The 18,935-nt window shown below is 43.9% G+C and overlaps 1 protein-coding gene across 1 annotated transcript in view; it reads right to left on the bottom strand.

Moving 5' to 3' along the window:
* Positions 1 to 442: 442 nt before the first annotated feature.
* IQGAP1 (IQ motif containing GTPase activating protein 1) overlaps positions 443 to 18,935 on the bottom strand; it is a 178,739-nt gene continuing 160,246 nt past the window's right edge. The window contains exons 34-38 of the mRNA XM_065412617.1: positions 17,962 to 18,174; positions 16,651 to 16,817; positions 14,369 to 14,491; positions 11,480 to 11,588; positions 443 to 1,076 (exon numbers count right to left, since the gene is read on the bottom strand). Coding sequence (XP_065268689.1) covers positions 963 to 1,076; positions 11,480 to 11,588; positions 14,369 to 14,491; positions 16,651 to 16,817; positions 17,962 to 18,174 — 726 coding nt within the window. The 3' untranslated portion in view covers positions 443 to 962. The remainder of the gene's footprint in view (positions 1,077 to 11,479; positions 11,589 to 14,368; positions 14,492 to 16,650; positions 16,818 to 17,961; positions 18,175 to 18,935) is intronic.

Raw genomic sequence — 18,935 nt, 5'->3', positions numbered from 1 at the left:
ATATTGAAAAAAGAATTAGATCACTAAAGATGTTATACATGGCTACAATAATGTATGTGTAGTAATAATTCAGCAACACTTAGATCATTGAAAGCCATCTAGGACTCTGTTGCACTAGTCTGATACAGTTAATAGTCACCACCGCCACCACCAAAAGCTGGCACTGAAACCACCTGACCAATCTGGCCATTGACCACTCTTAATTTGACTCAGTTCTGTGACAAAATCTTTTCTTCTCCCCATTGCCTGAAGACAGAGCTACATACGTATATTGAATAATATGCTAAAATATAACTCAAGTATAGGTCTTTACAAATCAAATCTATAAACAGAGTTCAGCCATCCTGGTAGTGAACCTTCGGTGATGGACACTGCTATGGACAGAATCAGCTAGTTAAAATTTTTCCAGTTTCTCCATGCTACAGCACAGAGCAAATATTTCTCTAAGTTGATGTCCTGTTGTGTTTTCTTAGAATTTCAGGGAGGGAGTCTAAATATGAGCTGAAATCCTGTTCTGCTTCTAGATACAGAGGCAGACCTGGTTGCTCTGCTGTGTTAGCTTTCTTCTTCTTCTACAACAAGTAACAAGAATTCAAGCCCCACCATCCAAACATTTAGGCAAAGAATACACCCAGAAGCCCAAAATATATTCTAACAACTGTTTAATCCCCAATGCCACTGTAATAGTACATGGAAAACATTCTAAACTAAATGCTTCTCAAGGAATCTGAAAAGTCAGAAAAAAAGATCATAGCAGTAAGACAGATAGAGTCCCTGTGGACTCAGTCAGGATTATTAATTCACTGACAGTCTAGTCTTTCTTTATACTTGTAGTTTGGGCAGAGGGAGGTACATCAATATATAGGTGTCCTTGGTTCTGACAGGTGAAAGAAGATATTAAGAAACAGAGATGCAGTTTTTCCATTCATCCCCCTTTTCATAGCTCCTCTGGGAGATGCCAATTATTTCCCATAGAACTTCTTGTTCAGAAGGAAGATCAGGAGGTTGACATTGACTTTTGCTCTGTCAAACAACTTCATGACAGCAACACCTTCATACTGCAGCTGCAAAAGATCCTATCAAAGAGAACATGTTGATTAGTGAGAAATCCATAGAGGCTGAACAGGAAAGGGATAATTTACAAGACACTAGTGCAAAGCAGATTTCTGAAGAATTAATATCTAGTGAGAGTCTAGGACATATAAGCCTGGGAGATTAATGCCTTAAAGACCCATTGATTTTACCTGGAAAGTATGAAAAATATTATATTAATAGACAGTTCTGATTATATTAGTTTTATGATTTTTTGTACTAATAGGAAAATTTAAATGAAAACTCTCTCTTGCTCTCACCTCTGTTTCAAATATCTAAAAAGACCACAACAATCTAAGTCTAAACAGTCATTTCCAGGCTCGCCAGTCGTGTGATTACCATACAATCTCCATAACCCTTAGATAGAGTCCTTCCGCCCCTCATTTAATCATATTTCACAGCCATAAAATATATGGCCTGATTTTCAAAGAAGTTAAGCAGCCACAGCTCCCACTGAGGTGACTTAGGCACTAAAATTTAAAGCAGAATAACAGGAAAAGTTCCCAGCTAGGGTCAAATGAAGAAGACTGAACCAGTTTCATTATCAATGGAGGCAAGACTGCTACAATGACACCTTCCCAGTGTCATATAGCTCTGAGGAGGTAGACACTGAATGGACAGACAATAAAGCATCTCCTGTGCCAGTTTCTCTCAGTATTGAACATTTTCTGGGAGACTGATAGTGTGTGATAAGTAGGGCCCTACCAAATTCATGGTCCATTTTGAGAAATGCTGGTCTCGCCTGTGAAATCTGTATAGTACGAAGACCAGATTTCACGGTCCGTGATGCATTTTTCATGGCCATGAATTTGGTAGGGCCCTAGTGATGAGGCAGGGCTTCTCTCCAGCTTGCTAAAGACAAGCTGCCGCACTCACAGTCTCCTTTAGGCAGATTTATTGCCCAAACTTTAAGCAAAGTAAACAAAACTGTTCCTCAGCTCACCTTTTACAACTTGGACCCCACCCCTTTAACTGGGAGCATCTACTATGGCATGGGAGCTGGACCTACTTCAGTCACAGGAGCCAGCCAGCCACCCTGTGACAGTACTATACTTCCTCACCTTCACTGAGGTTGAGTGGGAGCAAGGAGACTACAATGCCGTTTCTCCATCTTTCTCCAGCCCAGAGGCAAGGGAAGCCAAGAGACAGAGTCCCAAGACCACTCAAAGGCTCAGCTCAGAGGTGCTCATGACATATAACTGAATGCTCCTCATTGGCTCAGGTGACATTGGGAACTTCAATGCCACTTTTGCTGGACCTAAAGTCACTTATGGTGATTAGGTCTTTGAAATCAAGACACCCCTCAACATTGATAATGCTGGATGATTGGTATCCAACTCAGTTGATCAGATGAGACGAATGGCCTCGATGCTGCTCATCATGTTGGTCATAAAACCACCCTGTCAAGTGGTTAATCGGAGCCACAGTGTCTCTCCCATGTAATGGTACTAGACTCAGGGCCAGAAGAAGCCTCCCTTACTAGTAGGGGTTTGAAATAGCTGTTCTTCTAAGAGTGAACTCACACTAATTCTGACCTTCTCCCAGAGGCACCCAAAAATGGGAGGCTGCAATGGGTATAACAGCATTGCGTGAAGCATAGTTCATAAAGCCGGAGCTCTCAGTTACCCCAGTTATGCTGTCTATTGGGCCAAAAGACACTAAGAAAAACTGCATCTTAGGACTGATGTTCAGGAAAAACAAAGCTGCTCATGAGGAGTGGGACCTACAGGGTGCCTGCAATGTCATCAACATCAATTAAAATAAAAAAGCTGACTAACTACACACACAAGAATACACACAAAAGGGGCAGAAAAATGAAAAAACAGTAACTGATGAGAGAAGTATTGAGGACACTGAATGAGCTCCAAACTCACTGCAACTTTCATGGTCAAAAGTAAATGAAGGGCAACTGAGACCACTGAAGACCACTAAAAGATTGTGAGTTTAGGCTAAAGAGTGAGGATCCATATGGTCAGTTATTGAAGTAGTATTTTTATAACAACAATCTATTTGCAAATTAGTATTTCCTAGAAATTATGCACAAATTTCAGTGCTTTTATATAAATCCAGATAGCTGTCACGTGGCAGGTATTACAGAAACGTAAGACTTTTCCTTGACTAAACATAGATCCGAACCTTGTAAGTTAATCCATCCTAAATTTTGGCCTTAGGTTCAAGTGAAAACAAGAAGATATTACTCACCTTGTATAGTAAATATGGTTCTTTGAGGTGTGTCCCCCTATGGGTGCATCACTGTAGGTGTGTCTGTGACCTTGCGCTGCTGATCAGAGAATTTTGATAGCAGACCATCCCACCCATGCATGCGCTGTTCCCCACCTGCCACAAGGCTAGCCAATGTGTGTGGACAATCCCTCCTTAGTTCTCTCTCTACTGCAGAGTCAACTACTAGAACTCCGAAGTAGAGGGGAGGAGAGTGGGTCGTGGAGCACCGACAGAGGGACACATCTTGAAGAACCATCATTACTGCACAAGGTAAGTCAATCCTTTTTCTTCTTCTTTGAGTAGTGTCCCTATGGGTGCGCCACTGTAGGTAACTCCTGAGCAGTGCCCACCACTAGGAGGCTGGGGCTTTGGAGTCAAATCTATTATAGAGGATAGCTCCGTGGCACCAAATCTGGCTCTGCAGCCGAGTCCTTCCCTGAGGATGGCATAATGTTCTCCAAAGGTATGTGCAGATGCCCATGTAGCTGCTCTGCAGATTTCTGATTTAGGGATACTTTTGGAGAAGGCAATGGAAGAGGAGACCGATCTTGTAGACTGCATGAGTATTGAAGATGCATGTGCTACATTATGCATCTGGTAACAGAGCTCGACACAGTTTGAGACCCATTTGGAGAGTCTTTGAGCTGAAAGCTCTTGTTTTGTCCAAATAGAAGGCCAAGACTCTCCTCACGTTGAGCATATAGCTTCCCTATTATCCTGATGAAGTTTAGGATAAAAGGTAGGAAGTTGAATAAGCTGGTTTATATGAAAAGTGAAAGTCACCTTGGGAGTGAACTTCGGATGTGGTCGAAGTGTGACTTAGTCAGGGAAGGACACAGAAAAGCGGGGGATGCGCCATCAGAGCCACTATCTCCCCTATCCTTCTTGCGGAGGTAAAGGCGATCAGGAATGCCATCTTCATTGAAAGGTGAGTTAACGAACAAGTGGTCCTGGGTTCAAACGGCCGTCTAGTCAGTCCTTTTAACACCAGGTTGAGATCTCACTGAGTAGTGGGAAGTCTAGGTTGGGGAAAGACGTTTGCTATGCCTTTGAGAAATCTTTTCATGGTTGGATGAGAAAAGAGAAGAGTATCCTTCTATCTGTTGGTAGAAGATTGCAATTGCTGTTAGGCGAACCTTTAGTGAGCTGACAGAGTCAACAGATTGACTCTCAATTTCTTGAGAGTCAACAGATAGTCCAAGACTACCAGTAGGGTGGCTGCATTTGGGAGGATGCCTTTGGGCTGACATCAGATTTGAAATCTTTTCCATTTTTGCAAGTAGGTGTGAGGAGTAGTTCTTTTCTTACTGTGTAATGGCACCTCCTGTACCTCCTCAGAGAAAAATGTCTCTATGTGCTGGAACCAAGAAGGAGCCAGGCTTTGAGTCGCAGAATCCGCAGGTTGGGATGGAGGGTGTGACCCTCGTTCTGCGATAGCAGGTATGGAGTGATTGGAAGAGTCATCAGTGGACATAGTGCCAGCTGTGACAGGTAAGGGTACATCTGCCTGGGCCAGGTGGGAGCAATCAGTATGATGCTTGCTTTCTCTCTTTTCACTTTCAACAAGACTTTCAGAATTAGAGGGAATGGGGGAAAAGGCATAAAGAAGACCCTTGTCGAATGGGTGGAGGAGACTGTCCCCTATGGAGTGTTGTCTGATCCCCCATATGGAGCAGTATTGATGGCATTTATTGTTCTGATAAGTAGCGAACAGATCTACTTTCGGTGTCTGCCATTGCTGGAATATGTCGTGTAGGACCATCAAATCTACTTCTCACTTATGGTTGAGTGGGAATTTGCAACTGAGGTTGTCCACCATCATGTTCAATATTCCTGGCAGGGTGGCCGCTGATATTAAGACCTTGTTGGAAATGCACCAGTTCCATAGCTTCAGTGCTTCCATGCACAGGCAGTGTGATCTGGCTCCTCCCTGAGGGTTTATGTAATACATTCAGGCCACATTGTCCATCACGACTTTTGTGTGCGTGTCTTTGATCAGCGGGAGGAAATGAGCACACGTGTTTCTGACCACTCTGAGTTTAAGCAGGTTGATGTGAAGGTGCCTCTCGGATGAAGACCATTTGCCCTGCACCATGAGACCGCTGAGATGTGCACCCCATCCTATGAGGGATGCATCAGCGGTCAGGAGTAACAATGGGGAGGCCGAACAAATGGAACTGCGGTACATACGTTCACTGGGTCTTTCCACCAACCTAAGGATTCCTTAATCTTGGTGGGCATCAATAATAATTTGTGTATGCTGTCTCTGTTTGGCCTGTAAAATGAATTGAACTAGGCTTGGAGGCATCTCATGCGTAGTCTGGCACGAGCTAGGACCGATGTGCCCGCAACCATATGCCCTAGAAGCTGGAGGTGGTGTCTGGCCAAAATCTGGGGGCTGGATTGTATTGTCTCTACCAGTGTGGAGAGACTGAGGAATCTCTGACATGGGAGGAGTGCCTCTGAATTCTAGTCTTTGCACCGGTGTTGATGTGGATTTTTGTGCATTGATTTGTAGGCCCAGATTCTGGAACAGATTCAGTGTAGTCTGGGTGACTCACTGGGCTTTGGTGAAAGAACGTGCCCATAGAAGGCAGTTGTCTGGGTAAGGATAAATTATGATGCTCTGAAAGCGTAAGTGGGCTGCGACTACTGAGAGAACCTTGAAAAATACCCTGAGGGCTAAAGGGGAGTACTCTGCACTGGCAGTGGTCTTGGCCTAGTGTGAATCTCAGGTAATGTCGGTGACTCGGTATGATGGAAATGTGGAAAAATGCATCTTGGAGGTTGAGGGCCGAGAACCAATTTCCTTTCTTCAGTGCTCGAAAAATCACCAATAGGGTGACCATCTTGAACTTCTGCATCTTGATATATCTGTTGAGCACTCTCAAGTCCAGCATGGGTCTCCAACCTCCTTTCTTCTTTGGAATTACAAAGTAGCGAGAATAGAAGCCTTTGCCTCTTAGATGTACGGACACAGGCTCTACGGCTCCTATGCTGAGGAGACGGTTTACCTCCTGACATAGCAGACTCTTGTGAGAAAGGTCCCTGAAGAGGGATGGGGAAGAGTGTTTGGGAGGGAGGAGAAATGGATGGCATAACCATCCCAAATGATCTGCAGCACCCACTTGTCGGAGGCTATCTGTTCCCAGGTGCTGTTGAAAGGGATAAGATAGTCGCCGAAGGGATGGGTGGGGTTTTACAGCATGAGGTGGTGAGAATGTTCTGCAGGTACCTTGACCAACCCGTCAAAATTGCCGTTTCAAAGTGGAGGGCTGAAAGAAAGTTGATTCCTGGAAAAAATCATGGAGCAAGTCCTCAAGGAATCAATTCTGAAGCTCTTAGAGGAGAGGAAAGTGATCAGGAACAGTCAGCATGGATTCACCAAGGGCAAGTCATGCCTGACTAACCTAATTGCTTTCTATGAGGCGATAACTGGGTCTGTGGATGAGGGGAAAGCAGTGGATGTGTTATTCCTTGACTTTAGCAAAGCTTTTGATACGGTCTCCCACAGTATTCTTGCCAGCAAGTTAAAGAAGTATGGGCTGGATGAATGGACTATAAGGTGGATAGAAAGCTGGCTAGATCGTCGGGCTCAACAGGTAGTGATCAATGGCTCCATGTCTAGTTGGCAGCCGGTTTCAAGCGGAGTGCCCCAAGGATCGGTCCTGGGGCCGGTTTTGTTCAATATCTTCATTAATGATCTGGAGGATGGCGTGGACTGCACTCTCAGCAAGTTTGCAGATGACACTAAACTGGGAGGAGTGGTAGTTACGCTGGAGGGTAGGGATAGGATACAGAGGGACCTAGACAAATTAGAGGATTGGGCCAAAAGAAATCTGATGAGGTTCAACAAGGACAAGTGCAGAGTCCTGCACTTAGGATGGAAGAATCCCATTCACTGTTACAGACTAGGGACCGAATGGCTAGGCAGCAGTTCTGCAGAATAGGATCCAGGGGTTATGGTGGACGAGCAGCTGGATATGAGTCAACAGTGTGCCCTTGTTGCCAAGAAGGCTAACGGCATTTTGGGCTGTATAAGTAGGGGCATTGCCAGCAGATCGAGGGACGTGATCGTTCCCCTCTATTCGACATTGGTGAGGCCTCATCTGGAGTACTGTGTCCAGTTTTGGGCCCCACACTACAAGAAGGATGTGGAAAAATTGGAAAGAGTCCAGCGGAGGGCAACAAAAATGATTAGGGGGCTGGAGCACATGACTTATGAGGAGAGGCTGAGGGAACTGGGATTGTTTAGTCTGCAAAAGAGAAGAATGAGGGGGGATTTGATAGCTGCTTTCAACTATCTGAAAGGGGGTTCCAAAGAGGATGGATCTAGACTGTTCTCAGTGGTACCAGATGACAGAACAAGGAGTAATGGTCTCAAGTTGCAGTGGGGGAGGTTTAGGTTGGATATTAGGAAAAACTTTTTCACTAGGAGGGTGGTGAAGCACTGGAATGGGTTACCGAGGGAGGTGGTGGAATCTCCTTCCTTAGAGGTTTTTAAGGTCAGGCTTGAGAAAGCCCTGGCTGGGATAATTTAGTTGGGAATTGGTCCTGCTTTGAGCAGGGAGTTGGACTAGATGACCTCCTGAGGTCCCTTCCAACCCTGATATTCTATGATATCCCCAATACTTTCACCTGGGGAACCTAGGCTTCTTCCTCTGCGTCTCGTAAGATCTCTGTGACAAGAACTGATATTTGTATTGTGATGAGCAGGGCTTAAATGGTGGCTGAAGGCTGTACTTTCTTTTGTAGGCAGGAGTATAGATCCCAAGGGACCAAAGAGTAGTCCTAGAATCCTTCAATGTGTGAATAGATGCATCAGTCTTCTCAGCAAATAACTTTGTCCCTTCAAAAGGAAGGTCTTCCACCATAGTTTTGACCTCTTTAAGGAAGCCAGCTAAGTGAAGCCATGAAGCCCGTCTCATCACAATGGCTGTAGAAATCAAGTGTGCCGCCATGTCATCTGCACTAGATGCAGCTTGGAGAGACGTTTTTGCCACCAGTTAGCCCTTGTTGACTATGGCCTTGAATTGTTCCTTGTGAGAATCAGGCAGTTGCTCAATAAAGGAACCAGGTTTCATGTAATTTTTGGTAGTCATATTCTGCAAACAAGACTTGGTTGTTTGCTACACGGAACTGGAGGGTAGCTGATGAATATGCTTTCCTGCTGAACAGATCCAAACATGTCCAGTCCCGATCATAAGGGGTGGATCTGAACTGGTGCTGGTGGCCCTTAGAGTTAACTGTGTCCACAATGATAGAATTGGGAGACAGGTGGGAAAAGAGAAATTCCAGTCTAGGGCTCTGGGTGAACTTAGTACCAGGGACCCAGTACTGAGAAGAGGCGAGTCTGGTGCATTGGATACCGAAAGATCCGTCACTCACCGGAAATCTGGCAGTGCAGATGGCATCAGTACTGGCAGCGGCTGTCGGTGATGAGAGGCTTGCATTGAATGAGTCAGACATGCGGACCTGGCCATGAGGCCTGTTGCGGTGCCAATGTCCATACCGACGGAGCTTTCCCTGGGGCGGATCTTCTATGTTTTTCACACCCCCGCAATACTGGTGCTTCTTTGCATGTGCCCTTCGGGTCTTTGGGTAGTCTGACTTGCTCTGTTAGTTTGGTACAGTGTGCGCCCTGGGTACCAGTTTTAGACCGCTTCGGTGCCATCAGTACCGATGATACTGATGGAGCCGGAGATTTTGGCTTGAACTGGGCTTGCTAAATGGACTCACAGACCTTTTCTAAGACGCCTTGTGTAAGTGGCTCGTCTCTCTGGGCTCACCTCCCTTTGAAGTAGAGGGTTGCGGCAAGAGCTCCCCCTGGGACTCCAGGGGTTGAAGGGCCGATTCCATGAGCAGTAATTTGAGGGCTAGTCTACACTACCATGCTACATAGGTGCAGCTGCATCAGCGCATCTGGTGAAGATGCGCTATGCTGACGGAAGAGTGCTCTCCCATTGGCATAATTACTCCACCTCAATGAGATGTGGAAGCTATGACGTCAGGAGAACGTCTCCTGCTGACTTAGCGCTGGTGTGGACATTCTTGCTAACAGAATGTTGGGAATCATTAGGAAAGGGATAGATAATAAGACAGAAAATATCATATTGCCTCTATATAAATCCACGGTACGCCCACATCTTGAATACTGCGTGCAGATGTGGTCGACCCACCTCAAAAAAGATATATTGGAATTAGAAAAGGTTCAGAAAAGGGCAACAAAAATGAATAGAGGTATGGAACGGCTTCCATATGAGGAGAGATTAATAAGACTGGGACTCTTCAGCTTGGAAAAGGGACAACTATGGTGGGATATAATAGAGGTCTATAAAATCATGACAGGTGTGGAGAAAGTAAATAAGGATGTGTTATTTACTGCTTCTCAGAACACAAGAACTAGGGATCACCAAATGATTTTTAACCAGGGCTTTGGAGCGGAGCCTGGAGCTGGAGCGCGGACCAGTAGGTTTTTGCCTGGAGCTGGAGCGGAGCAATTAAAAAATTTGATTGCTCCAAAACCCTGTTTTTAACAGGCAGCAGGTTTAAAACAAACAAAGGAAGTATTTCTTCACACAGTGCACAATGAACCTGTGGAACTCTTTGCCAGAGGATGTTGTGAGGGCCAAGACTATAACAGTGTTAAAAAAAGAACTAGATAAATTCATGGAGGATAGGTCTGTGATGTCACACCCATATTCTTTATAAAAATATGGTTGTAATATGAATATGGCATAAATAAGATATGTGTTATGCAAGATGGGTCATGTGAGGTATCATTGGAAAGATTATGATTTGTTGAATGTTGTTATCCCATTTGTATGCATGTGTCAGTTCTGTATCTGAAGTTAGGAATATTGATTATCTAACAATTACAACTGTGTGTGTACTTGGGGAACATCCACCAGACAGTATGCATTCAGCCTGAATGGGCCATTAGGAAAGACAATAGAATGGGTCTTTGAAGATGCTGATCTCTCATCTTCCTGGAGGTCCTTCCTGTGGACGTTACAAATAAACTTTGTCTCATGGTGGCTTTAACACTGCAAGGTCATGTGATAATGTCACCTGGTACAGAGTACCACCTTGGACACTGCTGGTACTTTCCCACTGGAATCAAAGGATTCCTGCCTTATGTAAATCCTATTTAAGACTGGGAAGTGAGTTAAACTGGGCTCTTCTCCATTGCCTCCCCGCCCAAGAAGGAAGACTGCTGAAAGCACCTGAAGAAACAAAGGCGCTAAGCTGGGGAAAGGCAAGGGCTGAGTCCAGGCTGAGACAGGGGTCTAGTCTGTGAAGAGAAATAACTGGAACTCTAAGCTGCAGAAACTCTGCAACCTGCCTAAAACAACATTTAGGGTGAGAAATTACTATTTGTAACCGGTTTCTTTAGTGAATTAAGTTTAGGCTGCGTGTTTTGTTTTATTTGCTCAGTAATCTGCTTTGTTCTGTTTACTATCCCTTATAATCACTTAAAATTTACCTTTTGTAGTTAATAAACTTATTTTTTGTTTATTCCAAAACCCAGTTTGTGCAATTCATAACTGGTTGGGCAAGGAGCTGTACATATCTCCCTCCACATTGAGGGAGGGGGGTGATTTTTATGAGCTTATGCTATATAGATCTCTGTACAGCACAGGACAATAGAATTTTGGGTTTACACTCCAAAGGGTTGTGTGCACAGGAGAGCTGGGCATTCCCCTAGCTGAGACCTCCCACAGACAGCTAATTGCAGACTCTGTGTGATTCTACAGTTGGGTGTGTCCCTGCCTGTGTGTGTGCTGGAAAGGGGCTTGAGAGCCTGTTATAGCAGCACAGAGTAAGGGAAACCCAGGCTGATAGGACGGGTGGGCTCAGTGGGATCCCAGCACATCTGGTGGCAACCCAAAAGGGGGGTCCAACCCGTCACAAGGTCCATAAATGGTGTCCCTAGCCTCAGTTTTGCCAAAAGCTGGGAATGGGCAACAGGGGATGGATCACTTGATGATTACCTGTTCTGTTAATTCTCTCTGAAGCATAATGAATACAAATATTTATTTATGAAATCTTAGATTAACAGAAAGTGACTACGAGAAGTCTACACGAAAGATTTTGGTGGCCACAGGCAGTCTACATAGGTTGTACACCACAGGTTTTCAGCATTAAATAGGAGGATCCTTACCTGATAATGTAACATGAATGTTTCCATCTGAACGCCCATGAATTTTGCTTTGACCTCAAAGTCTCCTACTTCCTCTGTTGGGTTGATTTCAAATATCACATTTTTAAACCTATGAAGGTTGGCAAATAAAAATAAATTTATTATTTAACATACAATTTCTAATGAAGAATAGGTAGTGGAGGACAATATTAACACAGGATCCTTGCAATACAAGTAGTGTGAATAAGGAATCTCAAACTCAGCAGAGAGCAAGAGACAAAGGCAGAGCAGTAGGCAGTGGTACAATGTACAGCTCTCAGCAAGCCAACTTCCTGCTGAGGTGAGGTAGGCTGCCTCATTGAGAGGAAGCCTCATAGATTCTAAGGCCAGAAGGGGCCATTGGGACCATCTGGTTTGACCTCCTGAATAGCACAGGCCATATAATGTCCTTGAAATAATTCCTTTTTGAACTAAAGTAGATCTTTTGGAAAAACATCCAATGTGGATTTAAAAATTGCCAACGATGGAGAATCCACCACAAGCCTTGGTAAATCATTTCAATGGTTAACTACCCTCACTACAAAACATTTACACGTTATTTCTAGTCTGAATTTGTCTAGCTTCAGCTTACACCCTTGGATCTTGTCATACCTGCTGGACCAAAGAGCCTACTGTCAAATATTTATTCCCAATGTAGATACTTACAGGCTGAGCTGTAACCTTGTAACCTTCCCTTTGTTAAGCTAAATAGATTGATCTTCTTGAGTCTGTCACTATATAAGGCATATTTTCCAATCCTTTAACTATTCTCATAGCTCTTCTCTGGACCCTCTCCAATTTAGCAATCTCTTTCTTGAACTGTGGACTCTGGAACTAGACACAGTACTCTAGCAGTGGTTGCACCAGTGCTAAATACAGAGGTAACATAACCTCTTTACTCCTACTTGAGATTTCTCTTGTTTATGCATCTAAGGGTTGCGTTGCTCTTTGGACCACTGTGTTGCACTGGGAGCTCATGCTCAGCTGATTATTCATCATGACCCCAAGTCTTTTTCAGAGTCACTGATTCCCAGGATCATGCCCCCTGTTCTGTAAGTATGGCCTACATTTTTTTTCTTAACTTAACATTCAGCTATATTAAAACACATACTGTTTGCTAATGTCCAGCTTACCAAGTGATCCTGATCACTTTGAATCAGTGACCTGTCCTCTTCATTGTTCACCACGATCTCAATATTTGTGTCATCTGCAAACTATATCAGTGATGATTTTGTTTTCTTCCAGGCCACTGATAAAAATGTTAAATAGCATAGGACCACAAAATGATCTCTCACAGGCCACTAGAAACACACCCACTTAAAGATGATTCCCCATTTACAGTTACATTTTGAGAGCTATTAAGGGCTCAGGAGTGAGCTCTGTGAGTAAGCCAAGACTGTATTTAGGTGGCTAAGGAGGTGGTGTTTTCCTGGGAGGCCATGAAATTTTGGGGGACATAGGCCCTGTTTGACCCTAATCCAACTTTGATGAGGAAGGTTTTGTAATCTGATTGTGGTAGACGCAGATAGATGGCTCTGGGGGCTGAGGGGAGAGGTGGAGGACCATGAGGGGGAATTTCCAAAAAACAGATCTTATCAGACAATCTTGGTTGCTGTTTTTCATAGAACTGAGAAATGGAAACACCAGATTCGGTTATCTAATCTGTTCTTTCCCCAACACCAGTCAGTGAAGGGTTGGTTCCCTTCAGCATATTTTCTGGTGTATTGTCCAATTTTGTTTTCATTTCCCATAAAAAAAAATCTTTATGTTAAAGTTAAGGTTGGAAATATCCATTAAAATCCCATATTAGAATGCTGCAATTTTAAAAGAAATCAAAGTATGTGACAGTTAAGTTCATTTGGAATGAAAGTTCCAGAAAACATTTACTCTGACTCTATCCCCACACACTATGCACCTTTGGATAGATCACACATAGCACAGAAACCTTAGAAACTTTTCAAATAAAAACATAATATGTTCTACGTATCTGCTGGATCCCATATTTGTTCCATGTGAAAGTAGTAAGAATTGCGCTGTACTGATGAATAGGATACTCTGGCATACACTAACAACATGCAGTGTGGATAGCATAAAATTGCACATATGGGGTTGTAAGATGTTTGACAGTGGACAGTTCTTTAATTTATCAGAAAAAGGCATAATGAGACCCAATGGTTGGAAGATGAAGATAGACAAATTCAGACTAGAAATAAAGTGATAGTTTTTAACAGTGCAGTAATTAATCATAGGAAAAACTTAACTGGGGACGAGATGGATTCTCCATCACTTGGAAGTCTTTAAAGGATGTCTTTCTAAAAGACATGCTCTAGCTCAACCAAAAGTGATGGGCTTGATGCAAAAATTGCTGACTCTTTGACCTGTGCTATGCAGGAGGAAAGACTATATGCTCATATTGGTCTTTCGGCCTTAAAAATCTATGAATCTACAAACACTACACAGCTCCAGGAGCTCAACCAGACATCAGTTTGTCATTATTTCAGACTAGTCTCTACAGAACAGTTTTGGTGACTGATGGAACCCACTGATGAAACTCACTGGCTGAGAGATGGAATTTTGTTCCTCTACACCAGTGATTCTCAACCTATTTATCATTGTGAGCCTCATATGCAGCTCTCTATGTGTTATGGGGGCTACATCCATAACATGACTCTGAGGATGTCACATGGGCCGCAGCTGTGTGCTGATTGGGCTGCAAGCGGCCTGCAGGCAGAGAACCACTGCTCTACACTGAAGCCCTGGAAAAGGAGTTTTACAAGCAGAAGATGACGGAGTTAGGAACACTTGTTTCCCTATTCCCAGCTAAGGTAAAGATCTTTGGACTTCAGGCTTAAAGGTTAAAAGAATGCTCACTGGTTTACTTGCAGGTCTTCAATCTCCAACAGGACTCCCTTCTCATGGAGTCGAGCTGCCGTATATTTCAGAGAAATCTTTTTACTCTTTTTGCCTTTCATCTCCCGTGGCTTCTTAGAGACTCTGAGAAAAACAAATAATGAAGTTAGCTGAATGAGGCAATAAGAGTGAGTTCAAACAATGACAGAATTTGATCTGATCTGGGTGGATGGCAGGAAATGAGTAATAAACTGGTATTGTCTAATAAATAGTTGTTATAAATACAGAATATTCACAGATTTTAAGTTATTTAAGCCAGAGTCCATATGTTTATGGTCTATTTATATATGTGTGGGCACGTACACATGTATATATACTGCACCCATTACAATTTACTCTGACCTCTTGCACAACAGAGGCTGCAGATCTCACCCAGTAATTCCTGTAGCAACCTCAATACTTTATGGTTGAAAAACAGCATATCTTTCAGAAAGATATCCAATTTTGATTTAAAGATTTCAAGGGACAGTGAATTTACAACATTCTTTGGTAAGCTGTTCCAATGATTAATCAACCTCATTGTTAAAAATCTGGAAAGAACTATTTCTGTTCATTGCTCTCCGGGGACCCAGAAGCAGTAAAGCGTTCAGAAGGAACCCAAAATTATGAATTTAGTCTGCAGAAGAGAAGAATGAGGGGGGATTTGATAGCTGCTTTCAACTACCTGAAAGGGGGTTCTAAAGAGGATGGATCTAGACCAATGTTTCCCAAACCTGGGACGCCGCTTGTGTAGGGAAAGCCCCTGGCGGGCCGGGCTGGTTTGTTTACCTGCCGCGTCCGCAGGTCCGGCCGAACGCGGCTCCCACTGGCCGCGGTTCACTGCTCCAGGCCAATGAGAGCTGCTGGAAGCAGCGTGAGCTGAGCGACGTACTGGCTGCCACTTCCAGCAGCTCCCATTGGCCTGGAGCAGTGAACCGCGGCCACTGGGAGCCGCGATTGGCCGGACCTGCGGATGCGGCAGGTAAACAAACTGACCCGGCCCGCCAGGGGCTTTCCCTACACAAGCGGCATCCCAAGTTTGGGAAACACTGATCTAGACTGTTCTCAGTGGTACCAGATGACAGAACAAGGAGTAATGGTCTCAAGTTGCCTGGGGGAGGTTTAGGTTGGATATTAGGAAAAACTTTTTCACTAGGAGGGTGGTGAAGCACTGGAATGGGTTATCTAGGGAGGTGGTGGAATCTCCTTCCTTAGAGGTTTTTAAGGTCAGGCTTGAGAAAGCCCTGGCTGGAATGATTTAGTTGGGGATTGGTCCTGCTTTGAGCAGGGGGTTGGACTGGATGACCTCCTGAGGTCCCTTCCAACCCTGATATTCTATGATTCTATGAATTACCTCAACTATCAGAGGGTAGACCACAAGATACTGCCAGTTCATCTCAGAGACCTGACAGGAGTAAGTGGCAGTGAACTGATGCTTAGAGGCTCCTGCCCAGTGTGCTGGGCTCTGTACAAGCATAATAAAAACACAGTTCTTGCCCTGACCACTTACAACCTACGTATAAGATGAGACACAACAAACAGATAGGGGGAGCATAAGGTAACAGAAAGACCAAGTTCCATAAGGCTGCAAGTTGAAGTTAGACAAATTCAGAATGGAAATAAGTTGTAAACTTTAAATGGTGAGAGTAATTAACCATTGAAATTTCCAGGTGACGGATTCTCCATCACTGACAATTTTTTAATCAAGATTGATTTTTTTTAAAAAAAAGATCTGCTCTAGGAATTATTTTGGGGATGTTCTACAGCCTGGGCTATACAGAAGGTCAAATTAGATGGTCATAATGGTTCATTCTGGCCTTGGAATCTATGAAACTGGTATAAATATTTGAAGTAGAGAGAACAACCCACTTTATCATGTGTTCCTGCACTTTACCTTCCTGGGGATCCCCACCCACAGTGCATCACAAAAGTTACATTCTTCCAAGTCCTCCTTTTTAGACCCAACCATATTCCTCCATCTCTTCAGTCCACCTGCTGTCACCTAGCCATTTCCCTCCCTCCCTTCTATACGTTTTGCCCTCTTACATGACCCAGTTAATCTCCTTCATCCCAGACCTTCCTACCATCACTCAGTTCTCTCTCCAGTGCTTACATTGATTTTGTTTCATGCCTAAGACCCTCACTCAGAAAATGACTCTCCCAGGGAGTCCAATCGAGAAGCTTTGAGGTGGTGGCATGACTCTTCTCAGCTGTAGTCTATGCATTCCTTTCCCAAAAACCCAGCGCTGCTCTGAGGTACTCACTTGCCCTTGCTGGCCAAGTTATCCAAGCAGGTTTTGATATAGCTTTTATAATAATCCACCTGTTCCTCATAAAAAGTGGCTTTGGAGTTCAGCGCACTGTAAGTTTGCTGCAGCTTCACCAGCTCTGCCTTTCTCCTCTGACGGTATCTGCGCTGGTTCCGGATGTCCTAGATAAGGATGGTAGATGTGTGAAGCTTTACCATTGAGTCATTGCTGGGTGCTCCCTTTATCAAGCCAGTGTACAATATTAAGAGAGTCCATTTGGAACACACATTTCCAAGTTTAATACCCACATTAATTAGCCCTTTCACAGACTTTCTAACCAAATATCAGAGGCGTAGCGAGCGCCCTCCGTACCCTCCGACCGGAGGGGGCCCCGCAAGGAAGGGGGCCCCTAAAAGTGGCAAAATAAATACCGCATTCCAGTTTCTGCATTGTAAGGGGCCCCGCCCGGACACATGTTCGGAGGGGGCCACGTTCTTTGTTGCTACGGCCCTGCCAAATATATCCTTATAGACAGAAACCAAATGTCCTGAAATGTCCTGAACAATTTTTCATTTCTTCCCTTGTTAATCTTTTATTTTTAGAAAGAAATGTTATTTTGATTATTATGAACAAATGAAAATGTCTAGTTTCCAGATTAGCTTCCATTATTATTTTGGATAATTAGGAATCACTTAAGGGTTTATTCTTACCTGATCTCTAAAGGAGACAATTTATTTTATTTATGTATTTATATACCGTTCTGATGCATTAATTTTGGTAAATATTTGATGTCAGATAACGGTCATCACTGTAAGAATGGATGAAACATGTGACAGAAGCTATGATTTTTTTTATTTCTCCCTTTCTCCTCTACGGAGGATTGTTTACTGAGGATGCCTTTGTAAGAGTATTATGAATGTTTATTTTGTACTTACATGTAAAATAAGGTTTCTTTACAAGAGTAATCTTTGTAAAGAAAGTATTTTAGAATATGTCAATTTAAAAAGAGGAAAATTAATGTTACACTTACTGACTGATTCTCAGGAATTTTTCCCTAAGAAAATAAAAATACTCTTCCTCACAGTCAATGAGGTCCCATCATCAACAAAGTGTTTATGAGAAAAGTGAATTCTTGCATGTATATGAAGGGCTGGAGATTAGCAGAGCATGTGTTACTCATCTCTCTCAGAGGCAGCTGTCACTATTACTTTAATACCTTGGAAAATTCCTGCCATCTGCACTATTGCAACTTCAATAAGAGTAACAAATGACGAGGCCATAATTTGAAACACCCAACGAACCACCAGTGACCTCCTGTCAGAATACCTTGGCAATATCATTGATTAGCTCCTGGTATTTATTCTTTGGGTTCACGGTTCCCAGCTCTGACAACTTCTTCAAGCCTGTCTTGATTTTCTCCTTCTTTTCTTGAAGATTCAAGTTGCTGTCCTCTTTTACAGATTTAGATTTTTTCATCTTGTCAGGGGTTTTGGCATCACGAATGGCCCGTCTCTGCATAGCTCTCTGATGCTCTGCTTCCTAGGAGAGAAGAGAATTACAAGTTGGGTGGATAGATTTTAAGGCTATATGTAAGGTTAAGATTCTGTCAGGGGTATTTTTAGTAAAAGTCAGGGACAGGTTGCAGGCAATAAACAAAAACTCATGGAAGCCCATAATCTGTCCCTGATTTTTACTAAAAATACCCTGGGAGGGGGACAAAGAGAGCATTGCCAGGGCTTGCACCTGCTCCAGGGACAGGGGCTGACCGCTGCTGCTCCTGCCCCAGGGGGACTGATCCAATCCCAGCCACTGTTCTGGCAGCTGCTGTTCTGGCAGCCCTGAGGCTGATCGCTAGTCAGTCAGCTATTCCGGCAGCCCTGGGGCTGACTGCCCATCGGTCAGCTGCTCCGCGGCCCTGAGGCTGGCTGCTGATCAGCTGTTCCGGCGGCCCCGTCCCCAGAGCTGACTATCAGTCAGCTGTTCCAGTGACTGCTGCTCTGTGGCCCTGGGACTGGCGGCCAGTCAGCTGTTCTGGCAGCCCTGGGGCTGAAAAGCTGCTCCAGCCCTGTCCCAGAAGTTGTCACAAAGGTCCTGGAAAGTCATGGAATCTGTGACCTCCGTGACAGAATTGTATCCTTAGCTATAAGGGAAAATCATCATCATCTAGTCTAACCTCCAACATAACTAAAGCCACAACATTTCACTCAGTGATTCCTGCACTGAATACAGTAATTAGTTGTTGAACTAAACAATACCTAGTAGACTCATTCACACCCTAGTACCAGCACTGGCCTATCTGA

This window comes from Emys orbicularis, chromosome 10 (genome assembly GCF_028017835.1).
Source record: "Emys orbicularis isolate rEmyOrb1 chromosome 10, rEmyOrb1.hap1, whole genome shotgun sequence".
Classification (NCBI taxonomy): domain Eukaryota; kingdom Metazoa; phylum Chordata; order Testudines; family Emydidae; genus Emys; species Emys orbicularis.
The sequence above is the reverse complement of the archived record's forward strand: the minus strand, read 5'-3'. Positions and strand labels throughout refer to the sequence as shown.